The sequence below is a fragment of the Mercenaria mercenaria genome, chromosome 10, assembly GCF_021730395.1.
Source record: "Mercenaria mercenaria strain notata chromosome 10, MADL_Memer_1, whole genome shotgun sequence".
Taxonomy (NCBI): domain Eukaryota; kingdom Metazoa; phylum Mollusca; class Bivalvia; order Venerida; family Veneridae; genus Mercenaria; species Mercenaria mercenaria.
This window is the reverse complement of record NC_069370.1, coordinates 10,276,365-10,295,992: the sequence shown is the minus strand read 5'-3', so window position 1 is coordinate 10,295,992 and position 19,628 is coordinate 10,276,365. Positions and strand designations below refer to the sequence as shown.

General features: G+C 35.2%; 1 protein-coding gene across 1 annotated transcript in view; it reads left to right on the top strand.

The window, feature by feature from the left end:
- The window catches only part of LOC123560936 (ankyrin repeat and MYND domain-containing protein 2-like), a 69,783-nt gene extending 51,198 nt beyond the window's left edge, over positions 1 to 18,585 (top strand). Inside the window, exons 14-15 of the mRNA XM_053552263.1 lie at positions 6,569 to 6,645; positions 10,070 to 18,585. Coding sequence (XP_053408238.1) covers positions 6,569 to 6,645; positions 10,070 to 10,375 — 383 coding nt within the window. The 3' untranslated portion in view covers positions 10,376 to 18,585. The remainder of the gene's footprint in view (positions 1 to 6,568; positions 6,646 to 10,069) is intronic.
- The last annotated feature ends 1,043 nt before the right edge of the window (positions 18,586 to 19,628 follow it).

Sequence of the window (19,628 nt, the reverse complement as noted above, 5' to 3'; positions counted from 1 at the left end):
ACTTTCACATTTTTGAAGGTACAGGCTTCAAATTTTGACCACATGCATAGTTCTGTATTCCGTAATAAAATTTGACCTTGATTTTGTCCTAGTGACCTACTTTCACATTTCTCAAGCTACAGCCTTCAAATTTGGACCACTTGCATAGTTTTTTTTTAGTACCGAAATAAACTTTGACCTTAAGATTGACCTAGTGACCTACTTTTAAATTTCTCAAACAACAGCCTTCAAACTTGATGCACATGCATAGTTTTGTGTACAAATAACTTTGTCCTTGAAATTGATCTAGTGACCTACTTTCACATTTCTCAAGCTACAGCTTTCGAATTTGGACCACATGCACAGTGTTGTGTACAGAAATTAAATTTGACCATGAGCTAGTCAATAAGTCTTGAAATTTGGAACACTCAAAAATGGCACATTGGTGGGCGTCACGATCACTCTGTGATCTCTTGTTAGATTAAGCAGTTATATATAAGTACCATTTAACCTGCCTTAGTGGCCACATGTGGTAGGCATCCACTTATGTTAAGCAGCCAGTCTTACTTCCAGCCTGCCACAGGTTTTGTTATGAACAGAGAATATACTATATTTTTTGTTTTCTAAATACCTCTCTTTGTGATTTCAACTTTCCACTTCCAAGTGCAATATTGAAAGTACTTCTTTTTAGCTCAACTGAGCCAAAGGCGGCTTATGGTGAGCTTTTGTGACCGCTCAATGTCAGTTGTCAGTCGGGTGTCCGTCAACATTTTCTAAAAAAAATCTTCTCCTTGAAAACCACTGGGCAGAATTACACCAAACTTCACAGGAATGATCCTTAGGCGGTCCCCTTTCAAAATTATTCAAAGAATTTAATTTCATGCAGAATTCTGGTTGCCATGGCAATCGAAAGGAAAAACTTAAAAAATCTTCTTGTCTAAAACCGCAAGGCCAAGAGCCTTGATATTTGGCATGTGACATCATCTTATGGTCCTCTGTGAAGATTGTTTAAATTGTGCCCCTGGGGTGAAAAGAGGCTCCGCCTCGGGGGTCACAAGTTTTACATAGACTTACATAGTAAAAATCTTCTTGTCTAAAACCACATGACCTAGGCCTTTGATATTTTGCATTTAGCATTGCCTTGTGGTCCTCTACCAAAATTATTCAAAATATGCCCCTGTGGTGAAAAGAGGCCCCGCCTCGGGGGTCACAAGTTTTACATAGACTTATATAGTAAAAGCCTTTAAAAATCTTCTTGTCTAAAACCACATGACCTAGGCCTTTGATATTTTTAGCCCACCATCATCAGATGGTGGGCTATTCAAATCACTCTGCGTCTGTCATTCCGTCCGTCCATCCATTAACAATTTCTCGTTATCGCATCTCCTCAGAAACTACAAGGGGGATTTCGACCAAAATTTGTCAGAATGATGTATTGGTACCCTAGTTGTGTCCCCCTGAAAATCAGACTGGTTCAACAATTTTTGAGTGAGTTATGGCCCTTTGTTTATTTCTATTATTTACATAGATTTATATAGGGAAAAACTTTGAAAATCTTCTTGTCCAAAACCACAGAGCCTAGGGCTTTGATATTTGGTATGAAGCATCATCTAGTGGTACTCTGCCAAGATGATTCAAATTATTTCCCTGGGGTCAAATATGGCCTTGCCCCGGGGGGTCACATGGTTTATATAGACTTGTAAAGGGAAAAACTTCGAAAAACTTCTTGTCCAAAACCACAGGGCCTAGGGCTTTGATGTTTTGTATGTGACATCATCTAGTGATCTTCTACTAAATTTGTTCAAATTACCCCCCTAGGGTCAAATATAGCCCCACCCTGGGTGTCATATGGTTTACATAGACTTATATAGGGAAAAACTTTGAAAATCTTCTTGTCCAAACCACAAAGCCTAGGGTATTTGTAAAGTAGCATCATCTAGTGGTTCTCTACCAAGTTTGTTCAAATTATCCCCATAGGGTCAAATATGGCCACGCCCTGGGGGTCACATGGTTCATAAAGACTTACATAGGGAAAAGCTTTTAAAATCATCAATAACCTACAGTATTCAAATTTGGACCACATGTATGTTTTGAGTGGCAAGATGAACCTTGACTTGACTTGAGTTGACCTTGATTTTGACCTAGTGACCTACTTTCACATTTCTGTAGCTACAGCCTTCAAATTTGGACCACATGCATAGTTTTGTGCACCCAAATGAACTTTGATCTTCAGAATGACCTAGTGACCTACTTTCACATTTCTCAAGCTACAGGCTTTAAATTTGGACTACATGCATATTTTTGTGTTCTGAATTGAAATTTGACATTGACTTTTACCTAGTACCTACTTTCACATTTCTCAAGCTGCAGCCTCCAGATTTGAAGCACATGCATAGTTTTATATACTGAAATGAACTTTGACCTTGAAATTGATCTTGTGACCTACTTTCACATTTCTCAAGCTACAGCTTTCAAATTTGGACCACATGCATGGACCACATGCACAGTGTTGTGTACCGAAATGAAATCTGACCTTGATTTTGACATTCAGCTAGTCGTGAAATTGGAGCACTCAAAAATGGCTCGTGGTGGGCGCCAAGATCACTCTGTGATCTCTTGTTTATGTAGCATTGCCTTGTGGTCCTCTACCAAAATTGTTCAAATTATGCCCCTGGGGTGAAAAGAGGCCCTGCCCTGGGGGTTCTCATGTTTTACATAGACTTATATAGAAAAAAATAAATAAATAAATTTCTTGCCTGAAACTGCAAGGCCTATGCTTTTGATGTTAAGTATGTTGCCTTTCCTAGTGTTTCTCTACCAAAATTGTTCAAATTATGTCCCTAGGATGAAAAGAGGCTCTGCCCTGGGGGTACCAAGTTTTACATAGACTTATATAGGAAAAAAATTAAAGGTCTTCTTGTCTTAAAAAGTTCAGGCCTAGGCATTTGATATTTGGTGTGTAACATTTCCTGGTGAATCTCTGACAAGTTTGTTCAAATTATGACCCTGGGTGAAAAGAGGCCCCACCCTAGGGGTCACTAGTTATATTTATGAGTTATATAGGAAAAAATACTTCAAAAATTATCAGGTCATATTTCCTAGACTGTTTGATTATAATTACCTGATGACCCAAGTGATTAGGAATCACTTGACTAATACCTTGACGTATTGACCTACTTTCTTGTTTTTAGTTTGACTATTCGAAGAATAGTCTAGCTATTCTACTCACCCTGGTGTCAGCGTCGGCGTCAGCGTCACACCTTGGTTAAGTTTTTGCATGCAAGTACATACAGCTATCAATTAAAGGCATGTAGCTTTGAAACTTATTTTTTCTTTTTTCTAGGTCAATTACCAACCTCACTGGGTCAAGTTCCATAACTCTGACATGTATTTTGAGCAAATTATGCCCCCTTTTGGACAGAGAAAATTCTGGTTAAAGTTTTACATGCAAGTTACTATCTCCAAAACTAATGTATATATTGAATTGAAACTTCTTATGTGTCTTCGGGGTTATAAAACTAGTTGATAGCACCATGTCCCATTACTCTGACCTTCATTTTGGCCAAATTATGCCCCCTTTGGACTTAGAAAATTCTGGTTAAAGTTTTGCATGCAAGTCTTACAGCTATTACTTAAAGGCATATAGATTTGAAACTATTTTTTTTTCATTTTCCAGATCAACTACCAACCTCACTGGGTCAAGTCCCATAACTCTGACATGTAGTTTTGGCAAATTATGTCCCCTTTTGGACTTAAAAAATTCTGGTTAAAGTTTTACATGCAAGTTACAATCTCCAAAACTAATGCAGATATTGAATTGAAAATTCACATGTGCCTTCGGGGTTATAAAACTAGTTGATAGCATCAAGTCCCATAACTCTGATATGCATTTTGGTCAAATTATGTTCCCTTTTGAACTTAAACCTGTTTTTGATATTTAACATTTTGGGTAATATTTTCCTGCTTCTGGGACAATATTTCGAATAGTCGAGCTTGGCTGTCTTACAGACAGCTCTTGTTTAAGATACAGCCTTGAAATTTGGATGACATGTACAGTTTTGCACACCAATCTTAAAACTGTATTTGAGTGACCATGAATGTGACCTACTGACCTACTTTCTAATATTTTAGCATCAGTTTGCCATTTGAAACAAATGTGGCTCATATTACTCAGGTGAGCAATTCAGGGTCATCATTACCCTCTTGTCTTACAATGTAGTTATGCATGTTTACTATTGGAATAGCTGGTCTGTCTATTTTTCACAAAATTAAAAGCATTATGGAACTTTGAACTACCAATCATAAACTCAAATGTGATATGAAATTATGAATGTCTTTAAAGGTCCATAATGCTTCAATTTTTAGCTCACCTGAGCTAAAGGCTCATGGTGAGCTTTTGTGACCGCTCGATGTCCGTTGTCCATAGTCCGTCATTCATCGTGTGTCTGTGAACAATTCCTAAAAAATTCTTCTTCTTGAAAACCACTGGGCAGAATTACACCAAACCTCACAGGAATGATCCTTGAATGGTCCTCTTTCAAAATTATTCAAAGAATGGAATTCCAAGCAGAACTGGTTGCCATGGCAACAAAAGGAAAAATTTAAAAAATCTTCTGGTCCAAAACCATAGGGCCAAGGGCTTTGATATTTGGTATGTAGCATCATATAGTAGTTCTCTACCAAGATTGTTCAATTTATTCCCCTAGGTTCAAATATGGCCCCACCCCGGGGGTCACATGGTTTATATAGACTTGTATAGGAAAAAACTTAAAAAAAATTCTTGTCTGAAACCACAAGACCTAGGCCTTTGATATTTGGTATGTAGCATTGCCTAATGGTCCTCTACTTAGATTGTTCAAATTATACCCCTAGGGTGAAAAGAGGCCCTGTACCAAGTTTTACACAGACTTTTATAGGAAAAACTTTAAAATATTTTTGTCTGAAACTGCAAGGCCTAGGCTTCTGATATTTGGTATGTAGCATTGCCAAGTGGTCCTTTACCAAGACAATTTCAAATTATGCTCCTGTTATGAAAAGAGGCCCCACCCAGGGGGTCCCAAGTTTTACATAGACTTATATAATAAAATAAACTTTAAAAATCTTCTTGCCTGAAACTGCAAGGTCAAGGCTTTTGATATTTGGTATGTTGCGTCGCCTAGTGGTCCTCTACCATAATTGTTCAAATTATGCCCCTGGGGTGAAAAGAGGCCCTGTCCCGGGGGTACCAAGTTTTACATAGACTTATATAGGAATTTTTTTTTAAAATCTTCTTGTCTGAAAGTTCAAGGCATAAGCCTTTGATATTTGGTATGTGGCATTGCTTAGTGGTTCTCTAACAAGATTGTTCAAATTAGGCCCCTTGGGGTGAAAAGAGGCCCTGCCCCAGGGTCACTTGTATATGAGTTATATAGGAAAATATACCGGTACTTCAAACATTTTCTGATCATATTTCCTAGACTAAGACAGGTAATTATAATTACCTGATGACCCCAGGTAACTAGGGGTCACTTGACTGTGACCTTGACCTAATGATCTACGTTAATGTTTTTTAAGATACATCCTTGAAATTTGGATGACATAATTATACAGTTTTGCACACCGATCTTAACAGCACAGAAATTTAGACCACATCAATAACTTTCGATAAAGATTTCAAAACTCATCTTCAGTGTTCTTATTGTGACCTACTGACCTACTTTCTTGTCTTTGAAGCTACAGCAAAATGATTTGGACCACATGTATAATATTTGATACAGATTTCAATACTCATCTTGGATAGTCTTTATCATGACCTACTGACCTACTTTCTTGTTTTTGAAGATACAGCATAGAAGTTTGGACCACATGTAGAACTTTGATACAGATTTCAATACTCACCTTAGATATTATTAGCCCTGACCTACTGACCTACTTGTTTGTTTTTAAAGCTACAGGAAAGAGATTTGAACCACCTTGTAAAAATTTTCAACAGATTTCAGTACTTACCTTGCTTTAGCAAAGAAATTTGTTCAAGCAAGCAGTTAAACTCAGGTGAGCCGTATAGCGCCATCATGGCCCTATTGTTTTATCTTAAAAACAGATGAAACAGCCTTCCAAATTGATGTTATACGTACTTACATGGTTAGAAAAGCACTACTTTAGATATTGCGCAATAACTTTTATAGACAGAGCCATAAAGGGAGGTAATACAGAACAATAGATTCAATAAAATGTTCTAGTTTACTGTGAAATCATTAATATTCCTGGGGGACTAATTTTCATGGTTGAGTTAATCTATGAAATTTAATACCAACGAAAAAGAAAACTTCCCATTCACTTTATGTTCATAAGTTGAAATCAACAAATTCATGTCCCAACAAAAGTGCCATTTTGACCAAAACCACGAAATTTCATGCTCACAAAATTAAAGGATTTTACAGTATTCAGCAATATTTAAACTTTTGACAAATCTTTAAGAAAGTAATTATCAGAAATAGGAGTTAAAAAGAAATTTATGTATTTTATGTTCATACCAGAAAATGTGGCAGCCACGTTTTAAACAAAGGCATTATGAAAAAAGTGATTTTTAAAGGCAATGATTATATTATAGGAACTGGTGAGGAAGAGGATTCTGTGCCAGATATCAATAAATTCCTTGATGATCCAGAAATCGTCAGACTTTTCCAGGTATTGTAGAAAAAAACAAAACTTTTTTGCATATGTACAAAATTGTACTGAATTTAAACGTATATGTGCAGCGTGAGGCTGTCGGATACTAGTGTTTGTGTGAGCTGGTGTGCTTGATATTGATTAACTTGCACGCTTATGGCCATATCAGGCACACTTACGGCTGCGCAAAACATCCAGATTTTATACTTCCACTAACAGAATGTCATATAACATAATTTTGCTAGCTTCCTCCTCCAGCGTGGTTGAATAAGGCTGACCCAAGTAACTAAGGCCCTAGAATACATGAATTTATAAACGTTTGAAAGGAAATGATGTCAGCCTCATCAGGTAATATTGGCGTTCCTGTGCCTAATGTAAACATTTAGTGATGCTGTGCAACATTAAAAAGTTATTTTAATCTCATTTTCATTTTAATAGTAGAGTGGAACATATGCAATAAATAGGTTATAAAACAGGGCTGGTGTGCCTTAAAGCAATATTCGCATACTAGACCAGTATTAACCCTCTGGCCAATACCTCACTTATATGCCAATATCGCCTTAAGGCACACCAGCCCAGTATAATAACTTCTAATCATTCATTATCAGGAAGGAAGTAGATCTACTATTCTTGATTGACTTGCTGAGGATGTGACTGTATGTGAAAAAACAAACCTTAAATACTTAAACACCCACATTTCAAAGATATTTCCATAAAAAGTTGACTTTGAAATACATTCTTAACTGGTTGAAATATTCTTATGATATGAAAAACACAGTCTGAAGAAGTATATATTCTTAGACTGAGAAATGGTTGCTGTATCCAACAATTTATTTCGATTTATGATATGATAATGTTGTCAGAAAGGACTGCTTTTAGCCCACCATCATCAGATGGTGGGCTATTCAAATCACTCTGCGTCCATGGTCCGTCGTCCTTCCGTCAGTCCGTTAACAATTTCTCGTTATCGCATCTCCTCAGAAACTACAGAGGGGATTTTGACCAAACTTTGTCAGAGTGATATATTGGTACCCTAGTTGTGTCCCCTTGAAAATCAGACTGGTTCAACAATTTTTAAATGAGTTATGGCCCTTTGTTTATTTTTATAATTTACATAGATTTATATAGGGAAAAACTTTGAAAATCTTCTTGTCCAAAACCACAGAGCCTAGGGCTTTGATATTTGGTATGAAGCATCATCTAGTGGTCCTCTACCAAGATGATTCAAATCATTTCCCTGGGGTCTAATATGGCCCTACCCCGGGGGTCACATGGTTTATATAGACTTATATAGGGAAAAACTTTGAAAAACCTCTTGTCCAAAACCACAGGGCCTAGGGCTTTGATATTTTGTATGTGACATCATCTAGTGGTCTTCTACTAAGATTGTTCAAATTATCCCCCTAGAGTCAAATATGGCCCCGCCCCGGGGGTCACATGGTTTACATAGACTTATGTAGGGAAAAACTTTGAAAATCTTCTTGTCCAAACCACAAAGCCTAGGGCTTTGATATTTGTAAAGTAGTATCATCTAGTGGTTCTCTACCAAGTTTGTAAAAATCATCCCCCTAGGGTCAAATATGGCCCCGCCCTGGGGGTCACATGGTTCATATAGACTTATATATAGGGAAAAGCTTTTAAAATCTTCTTGTCAATAACCTACAACATTCAAATTTTGACCACATGTATGGTTTTGAGTGGCAAGATGAACCTTGACATGAGTTGACCTTGATTTTGACCTAGTGACCTACTTTCACATTTTTGAAGGTACAGGCTTCAAATTTGGACCACATGCATAGTTTCGTGTTTCGAAATGAAATTTGACCTTGATTTTGACCCAGTGACCTACTTTCAAATTTCTCAAGCTACAGCCTTCAAATTTGGACCACATGCATGGTTTTGTATACCGAAACAAACTTTGACCTTTACATTGACCTAGTAGCCTACTTTCACATTTTTGAAGGTACAGGGTTCAAATTTGGACTACATGCATAGTTCTGTGTTCCGAAATAAAATTTGACCTTGAAATTGATCTAGTGACCTACTTTCACATTTCTCGAATTTGGACCACATGCACAGTGTTGTGTACAGAAATGAAATTTAACCTTGAGCTAGTCAATAAGTCTTGAAATTTGGAACACTCAAAAATGGCACATTGGTGGGCGCCAAGATCACGATGTGATCTTTTGTTGAAGGTACAGGCTTCAAGTTTGGACCACATGCATAGTTTTTTGTTCCGAAATGAAATTTGACCTTGATTTTGACTTAGTGACCTAGTTTCACATTTCTCAGGCTACAGCTTTCAAATTTGGACCACATGCATAGTTTTGTGTACCGAAATGAACGTTGATCTTAAGATTGACCTAGTGACCTACTTTCACATTTCTGAAGCTACAGACTTCAGATTTGGACCACATGCATATTTTTGTGTTCTGAATTTAAATTTGACATTGATTTTTACCTAGTACCTTCTTTCACATTTCTCAAACTACAGCCTCCAAATTTGAAGCACATGCATAGTTTTGTATACCGAAATGAACTTTGACCTTGAAATTGATCTAGTGACCTACTTTCACATTTCTCAAGCTACAGCTTTCAAATTTGGACCACATGCATGGACCACATGCACAGTGTTGTGTACTGAAATAAAATTTAACCTTGATTTTGACCTTGAGCTAGTCTTGAAATTTGGAACATTCAAAAATGGCTCAATGGTGGGCGCCAAGATCTTTCTGTGATCTCTTGTTCTTATTAAAAACCTTTACCCAACAGCTCTTATTTTTTTGTTGTTATTCAAATTTTGATATATTTCAATGAAATGGAACACACTGTTGGACAAGGAAGTGACTACTCAGTGTTAGGTTTGAAGTAGTCCAAAATGTAGTTCCATCTTGTTGATGAAATATTATATAATGAGTCAAATGAGGATGAAGCGGCTGGATTTTTTGCTCCGTTTTATTACGTATTATATTGAGAAAAGATTTAGACCACCTCAGTGTGAATTCTTAGCTTAAAAATAAAAGTATGTTCACAGAGATTAAGTGAAAGTAACCAGTGATTTTATGTTATTAGATTTGTATCAAGAAATGTTACGAGTTCTGCAGTGGAAAGATTGCACGACTTTAGGAGCATAGCATTATTCTGCAAAAGAACAAGTGCATCTTTCTCCATGAAAATCTAATAATTTTGTTTTATTACATACTCATAATACACACCGTGATCTAAATGATGTAATCTTTCCTTTAAGTTGAGTAAAATTGAAAATAATGTCGTTCAAGAACTTTTAAATGCGACAACACCTGTGAAACTAACATCACATAGGATGTCACACTCCCCGAGATTTTAGCATCAGTATGGAAAAAGTGTTCACGTTTCAAGTTTTATTGTAACTTAACAAACTCTATAATAACGTACATAATCATATATATATTTTACATTTTAGGACCCGAGTGTTGCAAAAGCATTCAAGGAAGTGAATGATGATCCTGCAAACATTTCTAAATACCAAGACAATGAGAAAATACAGGAGATCATTCAGAAAATACCCAAGAAGTTGAGTGAATTTAAGGCTGCCATGGCAGGTGATGGAGCGAAGACAACAGCTGGGAAATCTGAGGGAGCAACAGGGGGTGTCCCTGAAGCAGGGGCTGGAAAATCTGAGGGAGCAACAGGGGGTGTCCCTGAAGCAGGGGATGGAAAATCTGAGGGAGCAAAAGGGGGTGTCCCTGAAGCAGGGGATACCTCTTAGCCTAAGATTTTAAAGATAAAACATGTACATGGTCAAAGATATTGGTGTCTATACTTGCACTTGAAAGGGAATTTCTGGTTATTTCTTAACATCAGCTACAGTCCAGGAGAATATTTTTCAGAATATTGAAACATATTGTGAAAAATTCTAGTGACATCGAGGTCGCCATGTTTTGAAAGTATGTTAAGGAGAATTGATAATTTATATAAATTTGTTCTGAAAATATGGAAAAAAAGACAGATGAAATGAAAAGATCTAGTATACTTAATATATTGAAAGCAGGAAATCCACAGTTTAAAGGCACTGGCCTCCAGATTGTTTGAAAAAACAAAAACAAAAGATCTTTTTAGATGTCTGGAAATTAATGCTGTATTCTTAAGCTTTGAAATTTAATTACTGACGGACTACATGTTACGGAAACAAATGAGAATTAGTTGTTTTTAGCTCAACTATACGAAGTATGTAGAGCTATCCTACTCGACCTGGCGTCGGCATCGGCGCCGGCGTCCTTCCGCGTCCACACTTTGGTTAAAGTTTTGATGCACTTCCTCTTTATCTGTGTTATTACTGAATAGATTTGATTCAAACTTAAAATAATTGTTCCACATCATCACCCACATCATATGACACAAGGTCCATAACTCTGGCACCATTTTTTCATGAATTATGCCCCCTTTTTACTTAGAATTTTATGTTAATTTTGATGCATTTTAACTATATCTCTGTTATTTCACAAGGGATTTGATTCAGACTTAAAATAATTATTCATTATCACCACCTACATCATTTGACACAAGGGCCATAACTGTGACAACTGTATTTTATGAGTTATCCCCCTTTTGTACTTAAAATTTCAGGTTAAAATTTTGATGCACTTTCACTTCATCTCTGTTATTACGAAATGGATTTGATTCAAACTTAGAATAGTTGTACTACATCATCATCCACATCATATGATACAAGGGCCGTAACTCTTCCACCAATATTTCATGAACTATGCCCCCTTTTTACTTAGAATTTCAGGTTAATTGTGGTGCACTTTCACTATATCTTTGTCTTAACTTAATGAATTTGATTAAAACTTAAATTAGTTTTTCCAGATCCTCGTCATATGGCACAAGGTCAGTCACGCTGGCACAAATGTTTTATGAGTTATATCTCCGTTTTACTTAGAGTTAGTTTAATTTTGATGCTTTTTATATCTCTGCTGAATTTAATCAAACTTAAAATTGTTGTTCCACATATCACTCACATCATACAACACAAGTTAGATAATGCCGGCACCAGTACGTTCTGAGTTATGCGCTCTTTTTACTAATAGAATTTTCAGTTCAAGTTGCGATGCACTTTTGCTGTATCTCCAGTATTACTAAATAGATTTGATTAAAGCTTAAGTAGTTGTTCTGAATTATTTTCATCTACATTTGAGTCATTAAACACTCCAGTGACAGTTCCAGCTTCCTCAGATGTACCCAATTTCACTATCCAGCATCGAAATAGTCGAGCGGGCTGTCTCATGTGACAGCTCTTGTTACTACTTTTTACAATGAAAATCAAAAAGCGTTTGTAATGCTTAAATGGAGGTCAATTGCCCCGATTATAAATATCTATATTTAACATGCATTGAACGCTAAATCCTCCATTGTGTTATTGGAAGCGACAGCGGAAAACTTCTTCATTACTGGAGGGTCCGGGTTTGATTCCCGACGCGGTCATCTTCTTTCCTTGATTTGGCATTTTTAAATAATTAAGAAACAAAAACTCATATTCTAATGTTCATAATATGACCAAACTTCAGTTTGAAAAAAAGATATTTTTTTTTAGCCAAAATCTGGAGGTCAGTGCCTTTAAGACCTAAACGTTATATCTGGTGAATTTTGTTACACGCATTATATAGAAATATTAAGATTATTTCATACATATCATAATGCTAACAGCATGAAGGCATTAAGTATTGCCATTTGGTGAGGTTGATATGAGAATTTATCGACCTCGGAAAAGTGATATCAGTAAATCCTCATATTGACTGAACCTTAAAGGCAACAGTTGTTTTATTTTTAAATCCAACAACTTGAAGGCAACTTCTGAGTTAGGGTTGCAACAGTCGAAGAGGCTGGTATTATTTTCTTGTGTTATGGTTGTAAATTGTGTATGTTGTGACATTTTAAGATGTCACATCCTAGAACAGTATGATTTTTTGGCTTCGCCCTTGGACAGTATGACCTTTTGGCTCCGCCCTTGGACAGTATGACTTTTTATTAGTAATCCTGTGACTGTATTTAAACCAATAGAAATGATTATAAATATGCTTCAAAAATAGAAAACGTTATTAACCCTTACCATGCTGGACACAATTGATTTTGCCTTTGCAACCAGTGTAGATCATGATCAGCCTGCACATCCATGCACTGTTCGCTATTCAGCCAGTATATTTTTAGTAGGCACCCCTTTTAACAGTTAATGGTACTGTCCACATCGGAAGCTGGACATGGTCATTATAGAAATTTAGCAGGGTAAGGGTTAATAGTCGTCAGTGATTGTGACCTTGTTTCAGGTCTAGAACAAAGGTTGTTTTATTGTTGTTTTATACTTCAAGTGAAATAGCATGATTATTTTCCAATGGAATTGGGCTATGCTGATTTTATATGTAACATCCAAGACATACGGGACCAATTCCAACATTCTCTGACCCTAACATTCAACATCTCTGTTTTTCTTAACAATAGACATGTACCTGAAAATAGTTGTACTTTTCAACTTAACATGATATTATGCATTAATTAAGACATCATTCTTATTGTGAAAAAATAGCATTTCAGCAATCATGAAATTTAGTGGTTTCCATACCTACACAAAACAGGACGTTTTATGGGATCACCCGCGTTGGCCCAGCAACGGGCAACATGCATCACAAAAGTAACCAATTCTCTAACTTGAGCAGTTCTTATCAAATGTTCATGAAACTTGGTCAGAGTGTTTATGGACAAAATATCTTGGCCATGATGGATAAAGCAGCTGGATCATCATTTTGACTCTGGAGTTATTGCCCTTGAATTACTCAAAATGGCAAGAGTTACATCCATTTAATTCAACATGACAACTGACCTGCTCAGTAAATGGAGTGTTTTAGAATAAATTATTGTGATGGTTGTATCTTGTGACAGTTGTATGATGGAAAGGTGGCTAATAAATTTCACTCTTAGTATAGGTAATGGATAAATGTGATAGGTCACATAAGAGCAGACACAGTTGTCCAGGGGTTGTGAGCTCAAGTCCCAGCTCCTGCATTTAGTATCAGTAACATTGGCATAAAAGTCGTGTATATGGATGATTTACACCCGGCATTCTAAAAAACCAGGGAAGCTAACAAAAGTGGAATATTTTCTGTAACTTGGCCTATCCTCAAACTAAAATCGCTAGCAGTCATTTAGACGAGTCGCACATATGTTACTAGTAGCGACATTAAATAAGCTTATATTCAAACAATCTTAACCATATAAAGTTGTGATTTGATATACTGTGAAATCATTAATATTCGTGGGGGACTAATTTTCGTCAATTTTGTGGTTGAGTCAATCCAGGAAATTTAATCCCAACAAACAAGTAAAATTCCCATTGAAATCCACGAATCCATATGCCCACAAAATTTCTATTTTGACCAAAACCACGAAATTTCATGCCCACGAAATTAAAATGATTTTACAGTATGTGGTTGGGTCATCATACTCGACAGAACATAAAACATTTGCATCTTGAAAAAACATTCCTGTTCCATTTGTAACAATATTTCATCTTCTTATAAAAGATGTATCGTATCTTGTGCCATTTGAATGTTTGCAAGAAGTGAAAATTGGCAGCTGTTTTCCAGAAAGTTGAAAGTTGTATTCAATTATCATATTCGACATTTTATGAAGTATGGAGGGCTGTCCTATTCGACCTGACATCGGCATTCTTCCGTGTCCACACCTTGGTTAAAGTTTTGATGCACTTTCTTTTTATCTCTGTAATTACATGATGGATTTGTTTCAAACCTAAAATAGTTATTCCACATCATCATCCACATTATATGGCACAAGGGTCATAACTCTTGCACCAAAATTGCATGAGTTATCTCCCCTTAGTACTTGGAATTTCAAGTTAAAGTTTTTGTGCACTTTCACCCTTATCTCAGTTATTACTAAATGGATTTGATTCAAACTTAAGTTATTCCACATTATTAGTCACATGATATGACACGTTACTCTTGCAGAAATTTCCAATGAATTATGTCCCTTTTATACTTATTTAATGTTTTGATACACTTTATCTCTATCTCTGTTATTACTTAATACTTTTGACACAGACTTAAAGTGGCATTATGTGCATCTTACTGCACATAGTGTGTTTTTGGTGAATGTTTTATAAAAGCAATTTTTGGTTGCTGTGCATTTAAATGTGTTAAATTAACAATAATACCGCATAAGTATTTGAAGTTGATGAAATAGAAATAAGGAAATCAGACTAATAAAATAAAAGTTCTTTCTTCAGATCTTCTATGCAGTGATCTCCCTTACCTATAGGTAGAGATTTCTGAAGTTGAAGGGCAGCAACTCCTGCATGCAGTTTGTCTTTTCTTAAATGGACTGCCCCAGTCAAAATTTGAAAAGTTATTATTTCATATTGGTAACAGGAAGAGTTTTGTGTTAAAAGCTATAATTTCCTCCACTTTTTTATTTATAAAATCTATTTCAGCTGGATTTTTACTTGAACAATGCGCATAATTCCACTTTAAGCTATTGTCTAATATCTCCATCCACACACTCCAGTGACAGCTACAGCTTTCTCAGATGTGCCCTATTTCACTATTTATTATTGAAATAGTCGAGAGCGTGCTGTCTCCTGTGACAGCTCTTGTTGTGTTGTGTAGGCAAATGTCAATTACAACTATTGTAGTTGGGGTTATTCACCGGTGCCATTGACCTGTATATACTGCCATTCCTGTCTGTACAGCAGACTAATCTTGATGGCTTAGGAAAGCAACAAGACAAACATGCAATAAACATCAAATTACTGGCTCTGTAATCAGTCATATAGCTTGTTTATTTCTGTTAGTTCATCTTGTTCATGTTTCCATTCATGTCTTTGTTACACAGTTAAAGTTTGTATACATCAGTGTTTAAGGTTGTTGTAAATAACTGAAAAATTTACTTTGAAATTGTTTTAGCAGTTTTCTTGTTTTATATTGTTAATGAAATAGATAATTATATGTGTATTATGTGTATGTAATAAAACAATTATTAGATTTTCATTGAGAAATATTGTTTATGAAATAGTTTGTTCTTACAAATGGTCTGGTCTTATGTATTGACTAGAATATGCTGTAGTAAGAAAAACTGCAAAGTTTATGATCACAGAACTTTTACTGTATTGTATGGTGATTTTTTAACATGTGTTAGTGCCTTGATTTCTTTGGCTTTATGTTCTGTTGATTTTTGTCATGCCGGATGTACCTGTTCCAGAATTGTTTGACTTGTTGGTATATTAAAACGTTTTTTATTCACTGACTAAATTATTTTAATGTACAGGTGGCAGTATTATTTTATTTAGAAACTTGTATTAGAATTATGAATATTTAGAGAGAAATGTGCTTTTTCTTTTTAATTGACACATCTGTTGTTTAATTGTATTACTGAATTTCGGTGTTGTTGTATGCCTTTTTCTCGTTGATTCGAGCTTTCTCATCGATTCGAGCCCTTGTGTTTTAGTAAAATTCATGCTCATGTAATATGTTTTTCCATCAGAAACTTGTGTCATGTACATTTTTAAATGCCTTGGAAAATATTGGTCATAAAACCACTGAAAAATTGAATAAATACCCGTTTTAATATTTTGCAACAAAAATTGCCTATTTCAAAAGGAAATTACACAGTGGGTAATATTAAGAGCCCAAATTTCAAATTAATAGCATCCTGAGCATATTTCAACTGTTGTAACAAGTGCACAAGAAGTCAAACTTGATAGAAATTTGCTGTATGGAATTAGACTGTGCAAACATTAACACTTATTGACTTTCCAAACAAAGGGCTCGAATCGATGAGAAAGTTTTAAAATGATGTGGAGTTTGACCTCCTTCAGTCTCGTGCAAAAAAAGTACATATAAAAGATGATAACATTGTAATTCTTATTGTCCATTGTTAAATGCAAATATTTTTGCAACAAAATACAAAAATTATTTAATTGAACAGGTTTACAAAAATATGCACACCCCTAAAAGATTTAAGAGGCTCGAATCAAGGAGAAAGCAGCATATTTGTTAGAAGGGAACGGTTTGCATTATGTTTTAGGCAAAAACACAGTTAATGTCAATATTTGTTAGAAATTTAATATATACTAAATGATTACTACTGGTATACAGTCATAGGTATGAATCATATACTGACATGATTATATTGTAAAGTATTCCTGTTACATGCATTCTCTGTTACAAATTTTTGTGTGTTTTTTATGCCCCCGAAGCGAGGCATATTAGTTTTCAACTGTCCGTCCGTCCGTTCATTCGTTAGTTTGTTCGTTCGTCACAACGTTAACTTTTTGCATGAAGGCACTTTACTCGCGAACCACTGACCCAGGACCTTCAAACTTCACATGCTGATAGTACTTATTGAGTTAACGACCCCTACCGACTTTGGGGTCAAAGGTCAAGGTCACCAGGTCAAAGGTCAAGGCACTGCTGGGGCATTTGTCACCATTAGTGACAGCTCTTGTTTTTGTGTGTTTTATTGCTTAAGCAGCTATTTCATGATGATATGACTTTGTACAATGATATTTAAATTGTAAATTGGGAATTGTTTGGATTTTTTTTAGAAAATAATTTTTATTTAAAGGGAATTCCTATAGTTTTTTATGCGCATCTTTCTGCGCAGCCGACACTTTCTATGGAAAACTGAACTGAAGTCAACATTTGTTGAAACATGTTACAGACAATCTTAAATATGAGGAATCTTGAATGAAATAACATTTTGATAAGTTATATCAGTAATCAAATGTTGATACTGGTTTATGTTGTATTGACAAGTATCATGCCTGACAGGTATCTTGCTATTTTTGTGGTTGTGTTTTCACATCGCATTTTAGTATAAGACAGTGTTGTTCATATAATGTAAGATAATTGACTTAGTACTGATAAGACAATATCACCTTTCAGATAATTTAGTATGCAATTATTGAAAGAATTAAGGATTTTAAAAAAAATAAATAAACTTTTAGCAGACATACATGTAATTAATTTGGGCAGGTTCGTGCCATTTCCGTCCGAACAGGTGTTGTATTCTAGCGGTCTTAACATAAAATTTAGCCTGGTGACCCATACATTTTTAGCCATTTTTATGCTCACAATACAATTCTTTATACACAAGAAAAAAAGGAAAAAATTCTATGAAAGAGTTTTTTCAAAATTTAAAAAAATATTCTTCACTATGGGTATTTTTCATTGAAAAAAGTTCACAAAAGTAAATATGAAACAATATTTTTTTTTCATTTGTACCCATCATTGTAAGGATAAGAGTATTACAAATATGACTATGATATCAAGTAAGTATATAATAAAATCTGTAATAAGAAAAAACCCGTATTGTGCTGCCTGGATGTATATTTTGGTTGGTATTTATAAAAAAGCAGAAAATTATGAACATGTTGAAAAATCGCTGGCAGTTACAGCAACAGTGGGTGTGTTCAAAGCAATTTTTCACAAAAACAAGCCTGGTGACCTATTGTTTTTATTTGTTCTTTGTTTTCAGCACACATTTTCCTATCATATATGTGAATTTAAAAAAATTCTATGAAAGGAAAACAACTATAGGAATTCTCTTTAATATGTGGATTAATGCAATAAAGAAATCCATGAAAAATATGAAAAATTACCCACAATGCTCCTGGCAAATGTTAATGATTTAAGACAGATGTAATTAGAAATTAGGAACAAAATGGAGAGTTTACAAATACTTGTTAAAGGTTTTCTGAAATTTCTCTCCACAGTTATTTCTGGATGTCCATTATGTGCAGACTTTTCATCACAGCAGAACAACTTGATTTGTTTTATAAATTTTTATGTTGCCATTTTTGTAAAATATAAAATCATGAATTAATGTGAAATAATGTTAACACATGTAAATAAATGATCATTTTGTGATTCATATATGTTGTTCATGATTAAACAATAGTCCATTTACTGACTTCAACTTTGTCTTGTAATAATTTCATATCATTTAGCAAATGTTACTTATTGTTTGTAATATTTATTGTTCCGTCCAAATTAAATAGTTTGAAATTCATAACCCTATTTTGTTGACATGCATGTCTGGGATGTTTTGCCAAAGGTGGCATTCTTCATGGAGATATATGTAAACAACTCAAACATTATGGCAGTATTAGCTGCTAGTACTGTATTACCAAACTGCAAGCAGCAATTGTCTTCCCAATCATGCTAGCAATATAATTATCTCCCCTAGCAATATAATTATCTCCCCTAGCAATATAATTATCTCCCCTAGCAATATATTTATCTCCCCTAGCAATATAATTATCTCCCCTAGTGTTCCATCAATAACTGCTGACCATGAAAATCACTTGACTGTTGAAAAGAAATTCAAATATCATTTTCTTATTTCCCCGAAAGGACACATTATGTTATGACGCCGGTGTCCGTCCGTCCGTTAGCAATTTCTTGTCTGCTCTGTAACTCTTGAACCCCTTGAAGGATTTCAAAGAAACTTGACACAAATGTTCACCACATCAAGACAATGTGCAAAGTGCTAGTACATAGTATGCATTGCATTTAAGACGGATTACTAGCTAAATATTGATATGAGGCAGTCATCAAGTGCATTTCTGAGGTAAGTAGGAACACGCTGGTGAATTAAAAATAACAGACCTTGCATTTTTAAAAAGTCTGACTAGTTTTTAAACATCATTGTTATTTGTAAACACATTCTCATTTTAGTAGGTCACTGTTTACAAGTTACACTGCAGAACAAAAGCTACTCTACCCATTTATATGGGCCAAACATATAAAAATAAACTTGTAAACTTGTAAACCACACTGAGTTTAGTCTCGTGGTCAGTTCAAACTTCCTTAATTTGGTTATCCTGAATACTGAATCGAGTATGTGTCTAAATGTTGGAGCTTTCCCAGGCAAAGTATTACTTTGATTACAAAGGTCGAGCATTTATTTTAATAAGTCTTACTTGAATCCCAAACGTGATTCGAAGACACTCT